General features: G+C 34.7%; 1 protein-coding gene across 1 annotated transcript in view; it reads left to right on the forward strand.

The window, feature by feature from the left end:
• The first annotated feature begins 482 nt into the window (after nucleotides 1–482).
• Nucleotides 483–24,234, forward strand: part of LOC149806308 (laminin subunit alpha-2-like) — a 339,640-nt gene continuing 315,888 nt past the window's right edge. The window contains exons 1-2 of the mRNA XM_089951256.1: nucleotides 483–849; nucleotides 2,044–2,363. Coding sequence (XP_089807382.1) covers nucleotides 483–849; nucleotides 2,044–2,363 — 687 coding nt within the window. The remainder of the gene's footprint in view (nucleotides 850–2,043; nucleotides 2,364–24,234) is intronic.

Here is a 24,234-nt window from a genome sequence, read left to right on the forward strand (position 1 = left end):
AAGTATCCACAAATACATTACCAGTATGGTATGAAATGTATTACACTGAGAATAGAAGTATCCACAAATACATTACCAGTATGGTATAAAAACAAATTACACTGAGAATAAAAGTATCCATAAATACAGTACCAGTATGGTATGAAAAGAAATTACACTGAGAATAAAAGTATCCACAAATACAGTACCAGTGTAGTATGAAAAGAATTACACTGAGAATAAAAGTATCCACAAATACATTACCAGTATGGTATGAAATGTATTACACTAAGAATAAAAGTATCCACAAATACATTACCAGTATGGTATGAAAATAATTACACTGAGAATAAAAGTATCCACAAATACAGTACCAGTATGGTATGAAATGTATTACACTGAGAATAAAAGTATCCATAAATACAGTACCAGTGTGGTATGAAAATAATTACACTGAGAATAAAAGTATCCATAAATACAGTACCACTGTAGTATGAAAAGAAATGACACTGAGAATGAAAGTAACCAGTAAGCTCATGCAGCTTATTTATGTATGTTTTTTTCTTCTTCTGCTTTCAGGATTAACTGTATTTGAAGGAGAGACTGTGACCATGACATGTCCAAGTTTCTCATTATCCCGTGTAGTAAGATGGGAGGGACCACCCGAGTTTATAAATTATACAGATGGCAGCACAGTCAATGCACAGTTGCCACTAGACATGAGAACTAGAGTTTCCCTTGATGGGAATCATACTGCAGGAGAATATAATTTACGTTTATATAATGTTAGGAAATCTGACAGTGGTAATTATCGGTGTTTAATAGGCTCAAGAATTCACCGCAAGATTCGACTTAGTGTTATTCGGCAAGGTAAGTAGTATGTATATACAAAGTTAATAAGTGTACTTTTTTCTTATTCATTCATTGGCTTAAACCGTATATACTCAGTTATAATTAATTGAGTCAAACTGCAAACATTGTAGACCCTGATCTGTCATCACATAAGGGGCTAGCAGATCGGGGTATGTGTTGTTTGTTCTACTGATTACTCTGAATAGATGGAGCAGACACATATCTATGGGTTCCTTTTGTGACTGCAGATCTGGGTCTCTGCAGTTAGCTCTTGGATCCAACTTACAATTGAGTGTATACTGTAATTAAGATAATGAATGAGACAGAATAATAGTCATAAACATTCATCTAACTTTCCATATGTGTGATGTTAACATATTTTGTTCAGGTTTTTAAAATACTGTATTCAGTGTAATATCTGCACATGTGTGTCACCCATAGTTCCAGACGACATACAAATATCCATGTGTCTGATCTGTACGTTTCCTGCTTAGAAAGTATTTGCTATTAGAAAACCATTTAGAACATGATCAATTTCATTGAATTGTCTTGATTGCTTACATTAGGGACATTTCTGACTGGATTGAAGATGCAAACAGGAGCACTGTTTTACTTGCTAATAAGACGAGTCCAACTGCAAACTGCACAGACCCAGATCTGCCTGTGCATAATGCAATGACAGATATGGGTCTTTGCAGTTTGTTAGATATAGTCATTAGAACAAACAACATAGACTCTAATATGCAGACAGATTATGCTACAGCAGATCAGGATCTTTGTTTTTTGCAAATTTGACTTATGAGTGAGTATATATGGTATGTAGAGAGCAACTACATATTTGTACATGTTGGATGGAACATAGGACTGCCAAATACTGTATGGTTACCATATGATGGTGCTGTATTTCTCGCATGATAAAAACAGAGCGCCAGTGTAAGACATTTGTCAAAAAGTAACAAGTGGTCTAATTATCAGATGAATATCTCATTGTTAAATATTTTCCAAACTTTTTAAAAAACGGAGGAGTGGGCTTGTCATGAAGTATGGGCTTGTCAACATATAAATATGGTATGTTGTACAGATATTTATGGACATTTGATTGGTATTAAGGCTTGCATTTGGGACGAAAGAAGACAATATTTGTCACTGACTGTCAGTATTTTAGATTGTGATTCAGATATATTGTCATTCCTCTTTTCTTTTCTTTTGCAGGTGAACAATCAAATGGTTTATTTCCTTATATTTTGAATCTGGCCACAAGGGCCAGAATTTCTGCAAATGCTACCTGTGGTGAAAACAAATCAGAATTTTTCTGCAAATTAGTTGAGCATGTTGACAGAACCCCAGTTGGGCAGTATGGCAGCCATTGTGATTACTGCAATGCCCAGGCAAGTCCAAATAATCCTGAGGAACAGGGGACTCCACATCCCATAATAAATGCCATTGATGGCAGCAACAAGTGGTGGCAGAGTCCATCAATCTCAAATGGAGTTAAATATAACTATGTAACAATTACACTGGATTTAGGTTTGGTAAGTTTCCTTAAAATGAATACTTTGTCAGATATTTAGCATTAGTATACAACATCTTAATATTCAGATATTAAGCACTGGCATACAGTATCCTAATTGCATACTCAGCATGGTATACAGTATCCTAATTGCATGCTTAGCATGGTATACAGTATCCTAATTGCATACTTGGCATGGTATACAGTATCTTAATTGCATACTTAGCACTGATATACAGTATCCTAATATTTAGATATTTAGCATTTGTATAGTGTTTACACAGTATCCTTGTCAGATATTTAGCACTGGTATACAGTATACTAGTCACATATTTAGCATTGGTATACATCGTCCTAATCACATATTTAGCATTGGTATACAGTGTCCTAATCACATATTTAACACTGATGTACAGCATCCTAATCAGATATATAGCATTAGTTTATTGTATCCTAATATTGAGATATTTAGCATTTGTATAGTGTCCATACAGTATCCATATCATATATTTGGCAGTTGTATACAAGATCCTAGTCAGACATTTAGCATTGGTATAGAGTATCCATACAGTAACCTAACTGGATATTTAACACCCGTATGTGGTATCTTAATATTTAGATATTTAGCATTTGTATTGTATACATACAGTATTCTAATCAGATATTTAGCATTTGAATACTATCCATACAGTATTTTAGTCAGACATTTAACATTTGTATAGAGTATCCATACAGTATCCTGATCAGATATTTAGCATTTGTACAGAGTATCCATACACTGTCCTGATCAGATATTTAGCACTGGTGTACAGTATCCTAATATTTGGATATTTATCATTTGTATAGTATCTATACAGTATCCTAATCAGATATTTAGCATTTGAATACTATCCATACATTATCTTAGTCAGACATTTAACATTTGTATAGTTTTCCATACAGTATCCTTATCAGATATTTAGCATTTGTACAGAGTATCCATACTGTATCCTGATCAGATATTTAGCATTTGTACAGAGTATCCTTACAGTATGTTGATCAGATATTTAGCTTTTGTACAGATTATCCATACAATATCTTGATCAGATATTTAGCATTTGTACAGAGTATCCATACAGTATCTTGATCAGATATTTAGCATTGGTATAGAGTATCCTAATATTAAATACTTTTGTCCCATAATGTCATTTACATGTAATTTTATTTATTATACCATCTCAAACTACAAAGCAACATGGATGTCCTTTCAGTTTAATCCTTATACATACAATCTTATTTAATCCATGTTAGTCGTCCCTCATTTCCAAGCCACATATAATTCAGCTCTTTTAAAGCCTGTAAAGTCATTGTAAAATTGAATGTTATCTTGCTAATCTAAAAGTTAACAGTTTTGTCATGCATTAAGATAAGAAATCTAAACTTACAGGCAGTGTTTTGTTCTTTCTGTAATTCACAAGTTCTTTTCACTGTAATTAACAAGGTGCACAGGTGACACTTTCTGAGTATGTACATATTTTCACATAATTGAAGATTTCATTACAAATGTTCACAATGATTTATTCTTTTCAATGGTATCTCCATGTTTTCTATATGCCTAGCTGGGTCAGCATATGCTGTTAATTGTTGATCTGTATGTATGTCTACCCTTTTGTCCAAGTTTGGTTTCTGTACAATAATATTAGTACTTTGCCACAATTTTAAGCAAATTTTGTCACTGTGGGTTGCTTGCACTAAATGTAAGAAAAACTTCAGTTGTTTGATTCCAAATGTGGGATGTCCTGGTCCCTCTACTGAATCAGACTTTAAAGAGAAAAAAAACTTTTCTATGCAGTAGGTTTAAATCTAAACTACATATCTTGACCAAGTTTTGTGGATGGCTTTCACATGGGGCAGGAGAGAAATTAGTTCTCAAGTTACTGTATCTTCTTTTGCTGTGTTTTAATAGTTTCATGCCTTTAGATCACCTTTAGTTGATTCCTGAAGTCATATATCAACCTGAATGAGAGACAACTCCATTGTCAGTATAAAAGCAACATCACAGCTAGATGATTGTAATTTTAGTATGGTTGACATGTTGATAGTTAAAAGACATGTCTTTTGACATATTTTATGATGTGGCAAAATATCTTGTTGCTCTACTAGTCATAGATCAAGAGAGGTTATGGGATGGTCTGTTGTTCATCGGTCAGTTAGCTGTAGTTTGGGATTAATGCTGATCTTAAACTACTTGGAGGATTAACCTCACCCTCTTAGTAAGAGGGGTGGTTAATTGGATTTGGCTGGCATTATCTAGAGGATGACCTCTTTCAATGTTATAGCCTGGTGGGAGTGAAAGAGAAAAGACTTTCAACAGAGAACCAAGCAAGAATATTGGGAAGAAATAAAGCAATATGAGCCCCCTTAGACAAGAAAAATAACAAATTTACTCAAAACAAATTAATAACAGCAATTCCAATTCAATCTAAATTATGTAAACAGAATTTAATAGCAGTGTCCAATTTGGATTTATTTCATCATAATAACAAGTGGTGAAAAAAGCGCAGTGTCCAAGACAGATTTGCATCACCTTCCTCCTTTGACTGTGTATCAGCGACTTTGTATTTCATCGACTTCCTCTTCTTTATGCTTCATCTCTTCATGGGCATCCTAGTCCTTTATTCGGACCTTGTCCTTCTTTTTTTTCTCTGACTTCTTTCTTCAGACTGTCCCATCTCTCTCTCAGAAAGCTGTTCTTTAATGCTGTTCTCTTTCAGAACTTGTGGGTCCTACCACTAAACCCTGTCTTTTTTTACAAGACAGCTACCTGGTCCCTTTCTTGTTTAATGAGGAAAGCACTATTCTCTTTAGACTTCCTCGTGGCCAAAACTACTCTTCCTCTTTCAGGAAATTTTAAGACTAAAGAATTTCGACTAAGGTCATCACTTTAAATTCTCATTGCTTTTAAAGTGCATGCCTTCATTTATTCTGGCCAATTGTAGGCAGTGGTTCCTAAATTTTCCCCAAGACAATCATTTCTTTCATCAGATTTTCCGACAGCATAGAATCTGTGAAGTACTGCATATCAATTTCCCTTTGGAAATGATAATTTGACATAGGTTCCTATCAAGAGGTTATAATTGGTAGCTGAAAAGTTTACATTCTCAGGACAGTGTAGTAATGCCCCTAGTCAAGTCTCACTCAGTCATAAAATTTAGCCTTTCAAGTTTTAACAATGACACAGGGGAGAAAAGAAGAAAGGTCAAAGACTTTTCTGGCTTAAATGTGATACAAATTTAAGGCTTACCATGATTACCATGAAACCTTACACATACATTCATCCAATGGTCTAGTTGGTTATACGTGTAAATGTAAATGGTGCTGCTTGCACATTCAATACAGCTGCCACAGTGACCATCTTGAAAACTACTCATCTTATATGGATGGTCTGTCAACATGGGGTTTTACTAAGAGACTTCTTATGATGTCTAGTTGATCCTAACTGAAAATAGTGCTGATTTGACATCCAATATGGCCACAATGGCAGCCATCTTGGAACTTTTGTTACAGCTACTCCTGAAAGGATAGTCATATCAATGTCATTTTCACTTAAAGATTTCTAATGTCTAGTTAATCCTTTCTGAAATCCAATATGGCAACCACAGCAGCCCTCTTGAAAATCTTATCACCTACTCCTCCTACTTGGATGGTACATAGACTTGTTGTTATGTTCCCTTGGTCCCTAAATGAAAATGGTCTGACCTGATGTTCAGTATGGCTGCAACATCCTGAATAAATGATAATTATGACATGGGGTTTTCACAAAAAAACTTCTGAAAATGTCTGGTTTGTCCTAAGTGAAAATGTCTGATTTGTCCTAAGTGAAAATGTAAGTGAAAATTTCTGATTTGTCCTAAGTGAATATATAAGTGAAAATGTCTGATTTGCCCTAAGTGAAAATGTAAGTGAAAATGTCTGATTTGTCCTAAGTGAAAATGTCTGATTTGTCCTAAGTGAAAATGTCTGATTTGCCCTAAGTGAAAATGTCAGTGAAAATGTCTGATTTGTCCTAAGTGAAAATGTCTGATTTGTTCTAAGTGAAAATGTCTGATTTGCCCTAAGTGAATATGTCTGATTTGCCCTAAGTGAAAATGTCTGATTTGTCCTAAGTGAAAATGTCTGATTTGTCCTAAGTGAAAATGTCTGATTTGCCCTAAGTGAAAATGTAAGTGAAAATGTCTGATTTGTCCTAAGTGAAAATGTAAGTGAAAATGTCTGATTTGCCTTAAGTGAAAATGTCTGATTTGTCCTAGGTGAAAATGTCTGATTTGCCCTGGGTGAAAATGTCTGATTTGCCCTAAGTGAAAATGTCTGATTTGTCCTAAGTGAAAATGTCTGATTTGTCCTAAGTGAAAATGTCTGATTTGCCCTAAGTGAAAATGTAAGTGAAAATGTCTGATTTGTCCTAAGTGAAAATGTAAGTGAAAATGTCTGATTTGCCTTAAGTGAAAATGTCTGATTTGTCCTAAGTGAAAATGTAAGTGAAAATGTCTGATTTGTCCTAAGTGAAAATGTCTGATTTGTCCTAAGTGAAAATGTAAGTGAAAATGTCTGATAAGTGAAAATGTCTGATTTGCCTTAAGTGAAAATGTCTGATTTGTCCTAAGTGAAAATGTCGGATTTGTCCTAAGTGAAAATGTCTGATTTGTCCTAAGTGAATATATAAGTGAAAATGTCTGATTTGTCCTAAGTGAAAATGTAAGTGAAAATGTCTGATTTGTCCTAAGTGAAAATGTAAGTGAAAATGTCTGATTTGTCCTAAGTGAAAATGTCTGATTTGCCCTAAGTGAAAATGTCTGATTTGTCCTAGGTGAAAATGTCTGATTTGCCCTAGGTGAAAATGTCTGATTTGCCCTAAGCGAAAATGTCTGATTTGCCCTAAGTGAAAATGTCTGATTTGTCCTAAGTGAAAATGTAAGTGAAAATGTCTGATTTGTCCTAAGTGAAAATGTCTGATTTGCCCTAGGTGAAAATGTCTGATTTGTCCTAGGTGAAAATGTCTGATTTGCCCTAGGTGAAAATGTCTGATTTGCCCTAAGTGAAAATGTCTGATTTGCCCTAAGTGAAAATGTCTGATTTGTCCTAAGTGAATATATAAGTGAAAATGTCTGATTTGTCCTAAGTGAATATGTCTGATTTGTCCTAAATGAAAATGTCTGATTTGTCCTAAGTGAAACTGTCTGATTTGCCCTAAGTGAAAATGTAAGTGAAAATGTCTGATTTGCCTTAAGTGAAAATGTATGATTTGTCCTAAGTGAAAATGTAAGTGAAAATGTCCGATTTGTCCTAAGTGAAAATGTCTGATTTGTCCTAAGTGAAAATGTAAGTGAAAATGTCTGATTTGTCCTAAGTGAATATATAAGTGAAAATGTCTGATTTGCCTTAAGTGAAAATGTCTGATTTGTCCTCAGTGAAAATGTCGGATTTGTCCTAAGTGAAAATGTCTGATTTGTCCTAAGTGAATATATAAGTGAAAATGTCTGATTTGTCCTAAGTGAAAATGTAAGTGAAAATGTCTGATTTGTCCTAAGTGAAAATGTAAGTGAAAATGTCTGATTTGCCCTAGGTGAAAATGTCTGATTTGTCCTAGGTGAAAATGTCTGATTTGCCCTAGGTGAAAATGTCTGATTTGCCCTAAGTGAAAATGTCTGATTTGCCCTAAGTGAAAATGTCTGATTTGTCCTAAGTGAATATATAAGTGAAAATGTCTGATTTGTCCTAAGTGAATATGTCTGATTTGTCCTAAATGAAAATGTCTGATTTGTCCTAAGTGAAACTGTCTGATTTGCCCTAAGTGAAAATGTAAGTGAAAATGTCTGATTTGCCTTAAGTGAAAATGTATGATTTGTCCTAAGTGAAAATGTAAGTGAAAATGTCCGATTTGTCCTAAGTGAAAATGTCTGATTTGTCCTAAGTGAAAATGTAAGTGAAAATGTCTGATTTGTCCTAAGTGAATATATAAGTGAAAATGTCTGATTTGCCTTAAGTGAAAATGTCTGATTTGTCCTAAGTGAAAATGTCGGATTTGTCCTAAGTGAAAATGTCTGATTTGTCCTAAGTGAATATATAAGTGAAAATGTCTGATTTGTCCTAAGTGAAAATGTAAGTGAAAATGTCTGATTTGTCCTAAGTGAAAATGTAAGTGAAAATGTCTGATTTGTCCTAAGTGAAAATGTCTGATTTGCCCTAAGTGAAAATGTCTGATTTGTCCTAGGTGAAAATGTCTGATTTGCCCTAGGTGAAAATGTCTGATTTGCCCTAAGTGAAAATGTCTGATTTGCCCTAAGTGAAAATGTCTGATTTGTCCTAAGTGAAAATGTAAGTGAAAATGTCTGATTTGTCCTAGGTGAAAATGTCTGATTTGTCCTAGGTGAAAATGTCTGATTTGCCCTAGGTGAAAATGTCTGATTTGTCCTAGGTGAAAATGTCTGATTTGCCCTAAGTGAAAATGTCTGATTTGCCCTAAGTGAAAATGTCTGATTTGCCCTAAGTGAAAATGTCTGATTTGTCCTAAGTGAATATATAAGTGAAAATGTCTGATTTGTCCTAAGTGAATATGTCTGATTTGTCCTAAATGAAAATGTCTGATTTGTCCTAAGTGAAACTGTCTGATTTGCCCTAAGTGAAAATGTAAGTGAAAATGTCTGATTTGCCCTAAGTGAAAATGTCTGATTTGTCCTAGGTGAAAATGTCTGATTTGCCCTGGGTGAAAATGTCTGATTTGCCCTAAGTGAAAATGTCTGATTTGCCCTAAGTGAAAATGTCTGATTTGTCCTAAGTGGAAATGTAAGTGAAAATGTATGATTTGTCCTAAGTGAATATGTCTGATTTGTCCTAAATGAAAATGTCTGATTTGCCCTAGGTGAAAATGTCTGATTTGTCCTAAGTGAAAATGTCTGATTTGCCCTAAGTGAAAATGTCTGATTTGCCCTAAGTGAAAATGTCTGATTTGCCCTAAGTGAAAATGTCTGATTTGTCCTAAGTGAATATATAAGTGAAAATGTCTGATTTGTCCTAAGTGAATATGTCTGATTTGTCCTAAATGAAAATGTCTGATTTGTCCTAAGTGAAACTGTCTGATTTGCCCTAAGTGAAAATGTAAGTGAAAATGTCTGATTTGCCCTAAGTGAAAATGTCTGATTTGTCCTAGGTGAAAATGTCTGATTTGCCCTGGGTGAAAATGTCTGATTTGCCCTAAGTGAAAATGTCTGATTTGCCCTAAGTGAAAATGTCTGATTTGTCCTAAGTGGAAATGTAAGTGAAAATGTATGATTTGTCCTAAGTGAATATGTCTGATTTGTCCTAAATGAAAATGTCTGATTTGTCCTAAGTGAAAATGTCTGATTTGCCCTAAGTGAAAATGTAAGTGAAAATGTCTGATTTGCCCTAAGTGAAAATGTCTGATTTGCCAAGATAACGTCCAGCACATGTATCAGGACAGCTAATTTTAATATCTTTTTATTGTTGAAGAATATCAGAGATGGTTTGAACAGTACAGCATCAGACCCTTCAAGGGACTATTATAATTCTGGAGTCAGTTGTACCTCATCTGGTAAAACGAGATCTGTGAATTGATTTAACAGTAATATTATTACATTTTTTCTTGTCAAGTACGCTTTAATAGGAAGCAAGACATAGCAGTTATTTTTCTGCTATTGGCAGCAATGGTGATGTCATTGTTAGGGACAGTTTGTTCATGTTTTGGTTTAAGTTTTTCATCTGCATATATTTTCAAATCCCTTAATAGATTCTCGTCATAGTTTGCATGAATTATTATTTAACTAAGACAATTCATTTGATAGTTTGTTTACTTACCTCTTTTACCAAAGTCACAGTCATAGAAAAATTTGCCTTATGGTTTTGATCCAGTTTGTTTTTCATTTTTTTCATATTTCTTAAAGTTAATTTGCTTATGTTTCTTAAATCCATCAATGGATTTACTTCATACCTGGGACGAATTGTTATGAAGGTAAGACAGTTCATTCAGTAACACACATGCCCGCATTTGCCCTGTCACTTTTATTGAAGATCTGTGTCATCGTATTGGTTAAGGTTTTATCATTTACTTAAATTTCTTAGACTGGTTGCTACATTTTCTTCATAGATTGGATAAATAAGTATGAAGCTAAGACAGTTCATTCTGCCACATGCTCACTCTCCCCCTTTGACCATGGGGTCAAGGTATCATGTTTTACAGCTATACTTTGATCATGGGCTTGACTTGCAGGCCTTGTCTGCCTGTAGATTCACCTGCTTTAAAGAAATAGATTCTAAAGCTCAAGTGATTACTTTACTCACTTGGTGTAGCATTTGGAATGTTGAATTTCATACCCCCAGTGCTGCTTATAGGATAGGGCAGGAGACAATATGTCCCTCTCCCCTCCAAATTTGGGGGGACACAACATTTTAGAGAGGCAAAGGAAACTTACATAATGCACTGACAGTACTTAAAAAATGAGAAAATATATTTTGTTTTGACAATTTTGCCACCTCAACTTTATTGTCTGCACTGTACTTTCATATATTTTTGTTGGATAATCATGATATAAGTTTTATCATGTCCTCATTTAAAAAGTGACTGAATATCAGATTAACCTGAAATGAGCTGCACCATGTAGTTTTCCATTCCAGATCTTGCTCATATTCAAGTTTAGCATACACTCATTAGGCCAAAATAAAATTATGTGTGTTTCCTGTTGCTCTGGTTTTAAAATTAAAGTTAAAATAATGATTAGTATATATAACACACTAAGTACATCAAGTACTGGGCAAAACTGGTGCAATTAGATGCACAAATCAATTTCAAGAATTATTTGTTTTTAAAAAAAATATTTCACTTTGAGGGAAAATGTGCTAAGGTCAGCAATAAAAATGAGGTGTTCGGCCAACTAGAAGCATAGTTTTTTAGTAGGGGCCTAATTTAGTATAGGCCAAATTTACAGGTATTTATTATAAAAATATGTATTATTTATGAATTACTTTTTTCTTCTTCTTCAAACTAACCAATCACTCATTAAAAGATGAATTGTGTATTTGCATGAATTTAGTATGTTTTATCATTATTTTAGCTTCAAAATAAATTGTTTCCTGACACTAGAGGTGAGTTTAAACTTGAAGATATGTTACACTAATGGCCATCAAATACTTTAAGCTGCAATTCAGCCAACTGCCACAAATCTTGAATGTCATTTTTATTGCCAGATATTTGTTTTAAAATAGATATTCACTGTGATCTTACAGTTTTTGTCCCCTTATATTTGGCCATTGCTAGTACAGTAGAACCTGTTATGAAAGACCACCTCTTCTGCCAAAAAATAATGATCTCTCAAGACAGATGGTCTCTCATGACAGGTCTTTACACTATATAATCAATATGTAAATTGAAAATCTGGTCTCTCAAGACAGGTGTTCTTTCATAGCAGAGGTCTCACAAGACAGGTTTTAATGTACCAGTGAAACGTAGTCGTGTTTTTAAATACCATCTTGTGGGTCAGATATAAACCATGAGCAGGTGAGGAATGTTAAGATCGTTTTCTTTTTGATGACCTGTATTATACTTAAGTAAACAAAGTATGTTTAATGGAATTCAGCACATTATACTACCAAAGAAATCAATTTTTTTTATATAAATCTTTTTTGTTTGAAAATGATATTAATAACATGATGGTGTTGGATAAATTTAGTCATAAAAGTGGTAAGTTGGGTATTATTGTACATACAGTGTCCTGCTGATACCATATTTGTGTGAATTAGTATATATTAGTGACAAGAAAATATACCAATTTTTTTAATTCACATGGAGAATGATGTTGAAGCAATTAATTTAACAGGTGTTTTTTTAATTGAACCAGATTCATTACCTGATGCATAAATATACCTTAAAAAAATTTTTTTGGTTTTGTGATTATTTTTTATTTTCTGGCAGAAATATCTTAATGATTCCGGCAATTTTAACCACTTCAGATACAAGTTTTAAGGATTTGGGTCACCTCTGCAGAAGAGTCTGGGAAGTGTCAGTTAGCAGTGAATTGATGAAATAATTTTGCCATTCGATGAACACGTCAATGCCAAATTTTGGTGGAGAATCAATTCAAAATAATATTTGCCTTAATAAAGTTACTTTGAATCTTTAATGGCACTGATTAATTATTAATCATTTGACTAATTATTCTTTACATGTATCAATATATATGGTATTATAGGTTGTGTATGGCGACATAATTCAATACATGACAGGCATATTGTTGCATGCCCAGTGTTTGTACATGTCCCAAGTGTAATCTCTGAATGGCTACGATATGTGCCATGAAAATATGAATGATGCCTCTAGTTGGCTACCTCAATTTTGAGTTCCCCTAGCTTGATACCCTGCCATGCAGCATCCTAGTTTGTTTCCCTACCATCTAGTGCCCCTAGTTTGCTACTCAACCATCCATTGTTCCTAGCTTTTTACCCCAACATCCAGTCTCTCTAGTTTCTTACCCTGCCAAAATTTGTTGCATTTACGAACATGTGCAGCTCAGGATCTTTGTTGTTTGCAGTTTGGCGTGACTCATAAGCTGGTGCGGTGAACATCATTTATCACATCTTTATTATCAGGATCTTTAATAGCCTTTGAAAACACCTGCTACATGTGCATTAAAGATCTGTGGTAAATTTAGGCAATTTTTTATGATACGAAGACTTTGTAGAATTTTTCTCACATAAGTAAAGTCACTATGGTTACAAATTTATATTTATTCTGTACAATCTGAACGATAATGTCAGTATCGATTTCTTGTTGAAATTTTAAGCAATTTTCTGTCATGAAGTCTTTGTATAATTTTTCTAAGTAAAGTTACAATGGACTATGATAAAATAGTAATACTCAATCCTTACAATGTATGCTTTGCAGCATTGTTAGTTTACTATGAAGAAATGTTGTCTGACAAGATCAAAATGCAGCTATATTACAAACTGCCAAGTGGCTGACTGTCATTCCAAAGGCTTACGAATGCTGTTCTCTGTTTGGAAATGCATGTGTGACATTAGACAAGACTTGCAATATCAATGTGACATGCACTAGACATAAGACATGCAATATCAATGGGACATGCACTAGACATAAGACTTGCAATATCAATGTGATATGCACTAGACATAAGACTTGACACCAGTGGGACATGCACTAGACATAAAACTTGCAATATCAGTGGAACATGCACTAGACATAGGATTTGATATCAGTGTGACATGCACTAGACATAAAACTTGCAGTATCAGTTGGACATGCACTAGACATAAGACTTTATATCATTGTGACATGCACTAGACATAAGACTTGTAATAGTAATGGGACATGCACTATTCATAAGATTTGATATCAGTGGGACATGCACTAGACATAAGACTTGTAATAGTAATGGGACATGCACTAGACATAAGACTTGTAATAGTAATGTGACATGCACTTGACATAAGACTTGATATCAGTGGGACATGCACTGGACATAGGATTTGATATCAGTGTGACATGCACTAGACATAAAACTTGCAGTATCAGTTGGACATGCACTAGACATAAGACTTTATATCATTGTGACATGCACTAGACATAAGACTTGTAATAGTAATGGGACATGCTCTAGACATAAGAATTGATATCAGTGGGACATGCACTGGACATAGGATTTGGAATATCTTATGTTTCTGCCTTTTATCTAGTCAATGCTTTCTTCTTCATGATTAAACCTTGAGTATAGAAACTTATCTCTACCCATTAGGGTCCTTCAATACACATGCATTTTATCTCTATCCAAGAAAGGTCATTCAGTACACAGGAACTTGTCTCTATCCACAAGGGTCCTTCGATGCCAATGAACTTGTCTCTGTCTGTGAGGGTCAGGATACTGGAACTTGTCTCTATCCATAAAGGTCCTTAAGTACACAGGAACTTGGCTCTAACCATGAGGGTATGAGGGTCCTTAAATACACAGGAACTTGTCTCTGTCCATGAGGGTCCTTCAATATGCAGGCATTTCTATCAATGAGGCTATGTAAAATTACAACCAGCTTTTTAATACCCATGTAGACACTTCTTTTGTTGTTTTGGTTGTAATGCCATTTTTCAGTGCATGATAGGCTATACATAATGGCCAGTATATTGGATGGAGGAAGAATACAGGAAAACCCTGGTAAGAACCACTGACCCGTGGAGCTGTTGGCAAGCTTCCTTACATACTCACACTGGCTGAGCCCGAGATTTGAACTCATGTGGACAGAGGCGAGATGGCAGTGATAGGTGAAGGCAAGTGCTTTTGAACACTCGGCCACAAAGGCTACTTCCCCAGATAGAAGCAGGAGGCTGTGCTTCACTACCATCAAGACATGTCAAAATCACATCTATTATTTTTAAAAATGTGGTGACACATGAAAAAGGACAGACAGAAGAAAGAATGGATAAATGGATTGATGGATGGGATGGGATGCAATGGTACATAATTTGTCAAATGGCTGAATAGGATTTTTTAAAGTTTTTCTATGAAGCTGTGTGTATACAATATTAATGTAACAAAGTGGAATACTTGTATCTTGGTATATTAAGTCACATTTGGATATTTACTATTGAGTGCTGTGGAAATTTATTGACCATGGAGGACATTTGTAAGGTTATTTTATTCAGATACAGAAAGCATGAGTAGATTTGAGTTGAATACTTGATGAAGCTTCAAACAAATCATTTTATATTTCCATCCATGCATTTTATGTCTTTTTTTGTTGTATGTGTTTAGGGCACAACTTTGATCACTGGGGCATATCCAGATGAACTGATCCTGTGTTTACACCAAATTTTCTTTTATGTTTAGTGGCACTGAAAATGTTGACAAGTATTTAAATAAAACATAAGGTTATGCATAAAGGATTACTGTGTAAGTTATCTATAGATAATATATTACGTATAAAAAGATCTTCTGATAATGTTATAAATACATCTTATACAAAATCTTTTTCAAATATAGCAATTGAAAATGGCCTTGTGTTATTATTAACTTTTGTCAGGGGTTGAATAACACATTTTATGAACTGTAAACCTCGTATTAGCCAATATCGAGGTCAATAAGATACGCTCGTAAAACTTCATGTTACCATATATACTCACTTATAAGTGGAGGCAAACTGCAAATATCAGTGCTACTGTTCTGCCAAAGTATTATACGCCTGCAGATCGGGGTCTCTGTTGTTTGTTATACTGGTTATTCCTGCAAACTGCACAGACCCAGATCTACCAGTGCATTATGCAATGGCAGATTCGGTGCAGTTTGCAGTTAGACTTGACTTGTAAGTAAGTTTTGATGGTAACTGATTAAAGGTCAGTAATTGTTTCATTGCATAATTTGAAGGACACGTTTAAAATTCAGTTTGTTTCAGTGTGGTGATATTCCAATATTGTGAATTGCCACAAATACATATAGTGAAATTTCCATTTTGGCATTATGACATCATAAACTTTAATATCCCTGTTTATTGCAAATCATGTTATTGTTTCAACCAGTGTTAAGACATCTGATAGGAAGCATGTAGTAATAAGTATTGTACATTATCTTGTGAGATTTGTTGCTCAAGCATAAACAACAGATATGTCAATGATGTCAGCTTATGTTCTGTTGAGATAGAGGCTTTTTCAGAAGTTGACAGCTGTCATTCTCAGTTATTATTAACACAGATTATTTTGTCAGATTACAAACAAACAATAGACTTGACCTAAAAACACTAATGTGACAATAGTTCATGTTACATAAGTTGTATGTATTAGTTGTATGTATTATAAATATGTGTGTCATTGTTATTTATAGTAAATCTACAAGCTGATATCACAAGACTTTAATCAGAATAGTGCCTTTGTGTATTGCATGACAAATCAGTCAATACAAGAACTACTTGTTGCATTTATGTTAGTCAGCTGTTATTTTAGTACACATCACAACATGAGTATAGTCAGCTGTTATTTTTGTATACATCACAACATGAGTACCATTTATACTTGCTTCTAAGTCGAGTTAAACTGCACACAACTAAATAATGTGCCAACAGATCAGGGTCTGTGTTGTTTGTTCTAATGATTGCTCTAAACAAACTGCACAGACCGAGATCTGTCAGCACATTATATTCTGGCAGATCTGGGTCTGTACAGTTTGCATTTGGATTTGATTTTTAAGAGAGTATATATGGTAAGCCGTTAATCAGCACAGGCGTAGTAACTAATAATTAGCAGTACTGAACTCAACAAAAGTCCCTAATTTTATGATAATTGTCATGTCAAGACAAAAAACAGTGTACTAGTTGGTGAGACTACTTTTAAATACTAGCAGCATACTCATTTGTGGACTGTTTAACATACTAAATTTTGTAAAAACTTACCATATATACTTGCTTATGAGTCAAGTCCCTATCCAAATAGCTTCACAGACCCAGATCTGCTGGCACATTATACAACAGCAGATCTGGGTCTGTGAAGATTGTAAGGAGTAATAAGTAGAACAGACAACATGGATCCTGATCTGCCAGCCCTTTATTCATGACATTTCAGGGTCTCTATTGTTTGCAGTTGGATTTTGAATCCAATATATATGCTAGTAGCCTTGATCAATATGCAGTACATTTGATTCCGTTACTACTATGCTAAGGTCAGCTTGCTAGTATTGCATGTCATTTATTTAAATTAATTATCCTTAATATGGAGTAATATAACTGTCTGGCTGACTGTCCATAATCAGGCTTTCTGTGATCATTTTCATTTTGGAGAATAACTCAAACTAATCGAGGTGGTCTGTAGGAAGCTATCAAACTTTTTGTATACATACTGGATAAGTGGCTGTCTGTGCCTTTTGCTATTCACCATTCTTTGTATACATATTGGACTAGTTGCCAGATGTGCCTTTTGCTATTCACCATTCTTTGTATACATATTGGACTAGTTACCCAGATGTGCCTTTTGCTATTCACCATTCTTTGTATACATATTGGACTAGTTGCCAGATGTGCCTTTTGCTATTCACCATTCTTTGTATACACTTTGGACTAGTTACCCAGATGTGCCTTTTGCTATTCACCATTCTTTGTATACATATTGGACTAGTTGCCAGATGTGCCTTTTGCTATTGACCATTCTTTGTATACATATTGGACTAGTTGCCAGATGTGCCTTTTGCTATTGACCATTCTTTGTATACATATTGGACTAGTTGCCAGATGTGCCTTTTGCTATTGACCATTCTTTGTATACATATTGGACTAGTTGCCAGATGTGCCTTTTGCTATTGACCATTCTTTGTATACATATTGGACTAGTTGCCAGATGTGCCTTTTGCTGTTGACCATTCTTTGTATACATATTGGACTAGTTGCCAGATGTGCCTTTTGCTATTGACCATTCTTTGTATACATATTGGACTAGTTGCCATATGTGCCTTTTGCTATTCACCATTCTTTGTATACATATTGGACTAGTTGCCAGATGTGCCTTTTGCTATTGACCATTCTTTGTATACATATTGGACTAGTTGCCAGATGTGCCTTTTGCTATTGACCATTCATTGTATACATATTGGACTAGTTGCCAGATGTGCCTTTTGCTATTGACCATTCTTTGTATACATATTGGACTAGTTGCCAGATGTGCCTTTTGCTATTGACCATTCTTTGTATACATATTGGACTAGTTGCCAGATGTGCCTTTTGCTATTGACCATTCTTTGTATACATATTGGACTAGTTGCCAGATGTGCCTTTTGCTATTGACCATTCTTTGTATACATATTGGACTAGTTGCCAGATGTGCCTTTTGCTATTGACCATTCTTTGTATACATATTGGACTAGTTGCCAGATGTGCCTTTTGCTATTGACCATTCTTTGTATACATATTGGACTAGTTGCCAGATGTGCCTTTTGCTATTCACCATTCTTTGTATACATATTGGACTAGTTGCCAGATGTGCCTTTTGCTATTCACCATTCTTTGTATACATATTGGACTAGTTGCCAGATGTGCCTTTTGCTATTGACCATTCTTTGTATACATATTGGACTAGTTGCCAGATGTGCCTTTTGCTATTCAGGCTTCTGAAAGATTGTGCAGGCAGCAGAACATATATTTAGCTTTGAAACCATACTAAATATGACCTTATTTAAGGAGAGATGAAGAGATGCATACAAATAGAATGTAATTAACAGCAGTAATAGAAAAGTGGTTCTGGTTTTGTTTTAGACAGAATTTTATGCTCATGTTTGGACCTTTAGTCTGGGCCTCTAAAATTAAAACTGGCTTTTTGTAACCTTGTGTAAGCAGCAGAAAAATATTTTAACTTGAATATGACACTGTGTGAAGTTCTATGTGACTCACTGTTATGCATTGGGGTGGGGTGCTTCCAATATTTATTTGAATTACTGTGGAATTCCCACCCTGGCTTGTTTTTGTAGGAAGTGAAATTAGTGATAGAGAGAGGTAAAGCTCCAAGCCCCCAGTCAGCAATTCCGACAATTAAATTATTAAGAACACAAAGGTGAAATCCAAAAGAATAACAATTTAATACAAATTAAATGACATTAATTTCTCAACCAATCTACTTCCTCTCGACCATGTGACAACCTATTTCATCACGTGATTATAGTGTGAGATGGCTTTCCCCTGTACTTGGTTTCTACTCATCTGTGTTTACTCCGCCAATTGCTTTCCTCCTCCCGGCGTTCTCTGATTCTTCCTGTCCTATTCCCCTTTCATCTTCTTTTCTCCTCCTCCTTTCTTTCTCTCTTTCTCCTTCAACGAGGCTTGTTCCCCGCCTACTTCTATTCTCTATTTCTCTGAGATTTGGGACTTGACTACTCTGTCCCCAAAAGCTTCCTACGAAAAACACAAGGACGTTAGCATTTGTGTTAGCCATCTCGCTCACACTAAATCAACAATCAATCAATCATCAGATCAAGGTTATCTACATCTATGGTCACGCAATCGTGCACATCGAAAAACACACACGTTCTTATAGAAACAATGTTGCAATAAGAGCGGTATCCTACTTATCATACAGAAATCACTAGATTGCGTCACATCAATATATGTATTTCCTTAATCTCATTATTCTCAACAATATCACAATAATCCGACGCATTTCTGTACATTACACTCCCACAAGTGTACACAAATATTCAAATATTCATATTATTTACATTTACACACTGCAGCCATTTTACAAGCTACCATTTAATTCACAATGGCAAAATCTAGACTATCACATGAATATATACACTAGTTTACTACGAAGTAACTAAATAGCGAAATACAATATTAATTCTGACGAGCGAGCAATCTACATAATCATAGCTCATTTCTCAAGTACGCATGTAAATTAAACAATACAAGGGTAGTTCTATGTATTAATGACTCTAGTAAGTAAATATATATACTGCACTTAATTACAATTACAATGCCGTAACATTCTGCAACAATCGAGCAAATAACTCACTGACCTTTACAAAGCTTTCTGTCCTTAGAATGTACTAAGAGTTTTCCCGCCAAATCACGAGTGGCTCCCTCGGAGTGAGTATATTCTGCTTTACCAGTACGACAGCTTACAAATCACTAATTCGTTATCAGTCCAACTGACTGTTAAGTTCTGGTTCGAATTGATGGCCCCACCCTTCCTCAGTTCTGATTGGATATCAATTCTACAAGTCGGTCCAGATTAACAGATGAGCCTCAGACCAACTGTCAAAGCGGGGAGATTTACAATAGCGTTGAGGGTCCTTTGTTCTTAGAACAAAGCTTCTAACGTCTATATGCTAGTGTTAACACCTAACGGGGGGTTCTTGTACAAACAAAATCGCCATAACAGCGCAAGGTAGACATACTCATTGCGCTAACCCATTCCTTTGTTCCTAACTTACGTAATCGCAGGCAGGCAAACGTGACACACTAAATATGACTTAATTTAAATGAAGAGGAAGAAATTGATAAAATACAGGCAACAGCAATCTTACCCCCAATTTGACAATTGCTGTCATACTCGTGTAAAATATGAATGATAATACAAAATGTTGATGATACATCCATGAGATTTCACAGGATAATCTGCCTCACTAGGTGCTAAGCATTAAGATGTTAGTTTTAGGACTGGTCGGCCTGGTGTCAGGATATTGTGACTGGGTGGGACATCATGCTACATGTCTGCAGCATGATGCCCCAGTGCTAGATATCACTATAAACTGTCACACTGCAGACATCGTAGCGATATGACTGAAACATTGTCAAAGCCAAATCCAAATCACAGAATAATAAGATAATACTGAATTTTGAGATGCAGTATGAAGACATGTTCTTGTCTCGCAGTGTGGCAGCCCCGATATTGTTCTTGCTTAATCATGCACTGCCATGATTTTACTCCGATTTGTTTAATAACAAAAAATCCAGCAGTCTGCTGTGACTGTCAGAGTTACAGATTCTCAGCATTAATTAAAGTTTTTCTTGAAAGTTAACTCCTAAAGATTATGGATGACTTTGACAGGTTAAATCTATTATGTATTAATTCTGCCTTTATTCTTGGAAAGAACTTGTATCAGACTACAGCAAGATAGGCAAAATCAATATGAAATAAAGTGTGGGATATGGTTTGCACAGGATGTGTTCTTACAATACTACATAAGCCTCCTTAGCAAAACTGTTATGTACCGTATATACTCACAAGTCAGATCCAGCTGCAGACTGCTCACACCCAGATCTGCCAGTGTATAATGCACCGGCAGATCAGGGTCTATGCAGTTTGCTAGGAGTAATCAGTCGAACAAACAAAATACATCCAGGTCTGCTGGTGTATAATGAACCATCAGATCTGGGTCTGTGCAGTTTGCTAGGAGTAATCAGTCGAACAAACAAAATACATCCAGGTCTGCAGGTGCATTTTGTTATGGCAGAATGGGATCTTTGTTGTTTGCTTTTTGAATTCACTTATATATAAGTTTATATGGTAAGACATGTGAGTAATGGCAGGCTGCTTCTCTGTTTATGTTGCCATTGGGAAAGTAGCATTAGTAGAATATAAATTATAAACTGTGTACAATAATGTACAATAAGGTACAATAGCACAAGTAGTATACAAATTAACAATGCTGAACCATTGGCTACTTTTTCTAAGAGTCTTTAAACAAGTGCATTATTTGGGGTGGGGGTGGGGATTAAGAAAGGAGGGAGTTCTTAATACATGCCATGAGAGCATGATTACAGTATCGATGAAGAAAATGTTACAATTGCATTTTCATGAAAATTTGTGTGCCAGCTGAGAACATTATTCCGTGCCAAGAAACATATATGTTTGGCTATTTTACAGTATAGTTAATTTTAAAACTGGACTAATAATGGAACAAAATCCAGTTTCTGCCTTTTATAAAGGTACATCTCAATATATGGGACAAAATTAAACCCAATTAGTGTCCCTGGTTTATATATGTATAAGAAGGTGTTGAAATGTAATATCACTCTTTCAGTCAGCTTTTTAAATTACTGTGCTCAATAAATCAGTTAATTTTAAAAAAGATAAAATGCTACTTAGGTTTTATTTTTCATAACACACTTCTGAAATACTGAATATAAGAATTTAAGCATGCCTGTCAATCATTGCAAAAAATCCAGCATCAAATTTGGACATTTTTATCTTCCATAAAGTTTTATATAATTGCAACGATTTGTTAATTGACATAGCACAGATATCACAGTGGAAACTCTTCAGAAAGCTTTACACATTATTGTAAATAAATTATATCTACCTATCCTCAATTTAATTACATTGATGATGAATAAGTACATTTGAAGTCTATGGATTAGAAGGGCCTTTATGCTGGATTAAACTTGATTTAATTTTTAAACTACTGTATATATTCATTTTTAAGTCCAAGTCAGCTACAAAGACCTTGATCTGTCATTGTATAATTAGTTTGCAGATTAGGGTCTGTTTTGTTTGTTCTACTGATTATTCCTAACAAACTGCACAGACCCAGATCTGCAGGCACACTGTTTGATGGCAGATCTGGGTCTGTGCAGTTTGCAGTTGGACTTGCCTTCGAAGTGAGTATAGATGTTATATTAATGTGACACTGATCAACTTTTCACAAGCACCTTGCAGTCTGAATGAAGTGACATGCAAGTGAAGAATTTAACTGTATCACAAAGTCAGACATTTATGCATGACGTGTTTCAACTATTACCTGACATATCAGAATTTTCAGCCTTCAAAGAATGATGTCTGTGTTTAGTATATTTTCATTGCATATTGAGAAGAAAGTTTTGAATTCTTTTTTTTCATTCTTGCATGTTTGTGGTTAACATTTACAGACTAAAAATAGGTCTTCATGGTTCAAATTACAAGATGTAATGGCCACCATGTCTTTTTACTTTTATTCAACCATGCAAATTCTGTAACTTGTATTCAGAATTACAACAGCTTTGATTTGAAGATTGCTTGTAGTCAAATAATTAACCCCTGCAGTAAAAGGATAAATACTTGTATACAAAATTTATATTGCTAACTTTCTAATAATTTTCCTAATTGAAGCCAAATTGTCCACATTAAACTTCATTTCCCACCCATTTAGCTTTCTTTTGTGTACTAAGTTATAATTTTGATTGGCATGCTGGTTATTGGAAGGAACACATTTATTATTAACCTACATACCAAGATAGTTCCCATTTGAACCTACATGTAAGTTAATAGAAATACAGTGGACATATTTACTTGCATTGAATGTATATTGAATAGCTCTTTTCTTACTGCAATAAAACATCATTATTGCATTTTAATATTGGTCCCAGTAACAGACCTGAATGGTAACAAAATAGTAAGAAATAAAAAAAGCATTTGAGAGTTGATTTTGAAAATTATGGTCAAATTTTGCAGGTTTAACTCAGTTCTGCTAAAGATTGAATGCCAGATAATGGAAATAAATGTACAAGTACTTATTTAATCTATTGACTATGTGTCGTATTAGGATCTTATCCAAGTGATGGATGACAGGGCACAATGGAAACCTCTGTTTTTATTAATTTCCCATTTGTGTGATGTATCCAGCTATCCAGTGCTGTCTTTGCCTGTTCAGCATTATTTAGAGTCTCTACCAGGCCATGATAAATTTGCTTTTTAATTTACAGTATCAGTCCATACAATCCAATATTGTTTTCCAACATGTAAAATTCAAAGACAAAAAAAACTCGCTAGTTGTGACATGATTACATTTTATTCCTATGCATGTTGAGTTTTATGATACCTAAAAGTTTATATATGAAGTAAAAATGTTGCTTGTGCACATCATCTTAAAAATCTCAGATCTTGGTAAATATTGTTTTAAGTTTGCAGAGCACTGAATTTTAAGGTTGTCCACAGAAAGGCGTAAAGGAGTTGTCCCTGTTTCATGTTTTTCTGTGCATTTATTTCTTAATTGAGTTTTTAGGGGTCCTATTTCATTTTTGGTATATACTTCAAATGATTGTGGTCAGAGATGCCCAAGATGCTTTTAAGTGAGTGTGATCCTGTTGTTTTAGATAGGTAACATGGGTTAAAAGGGGGTGTTACAGATCATGTGACCAATGGCCTGTGGGCGAGTGAGCGAGATTCAACCTGTGACCTGGTTTTATTTACTTATTTACATCCATGGGTGTGACTTTAAAGTTACTATACCAACCTGTGCCCTAGATGCATTTGCACATGTCTGACATATATTAATGAGTTTTTAAAGACATTACTTGCTAAAACACTTGCAAAAAGATACAGAACATTGTATTTTCTGTTCATAATTTTTTTCTGATTGAACTAATCTTTTATGATAACAAATATTGATTTT

This window comes from Sinohyriopsis cumingii, chromosome 1 (genome assembly GCF_028554795.1).
Source record: "Sinohyriopsis cumingii isolate HCF-2022 chromosome 1, ASM2855479v2, whole genome shotgun sequence".
Classification (NCBI taxonomy): domain Eukaryota; kingdom Metazoa; phylum Mollusca; class Bivalvia; order Unionida; family Unionidae; genus Sinohyriopsis; species Sinohyriopsis cumingii.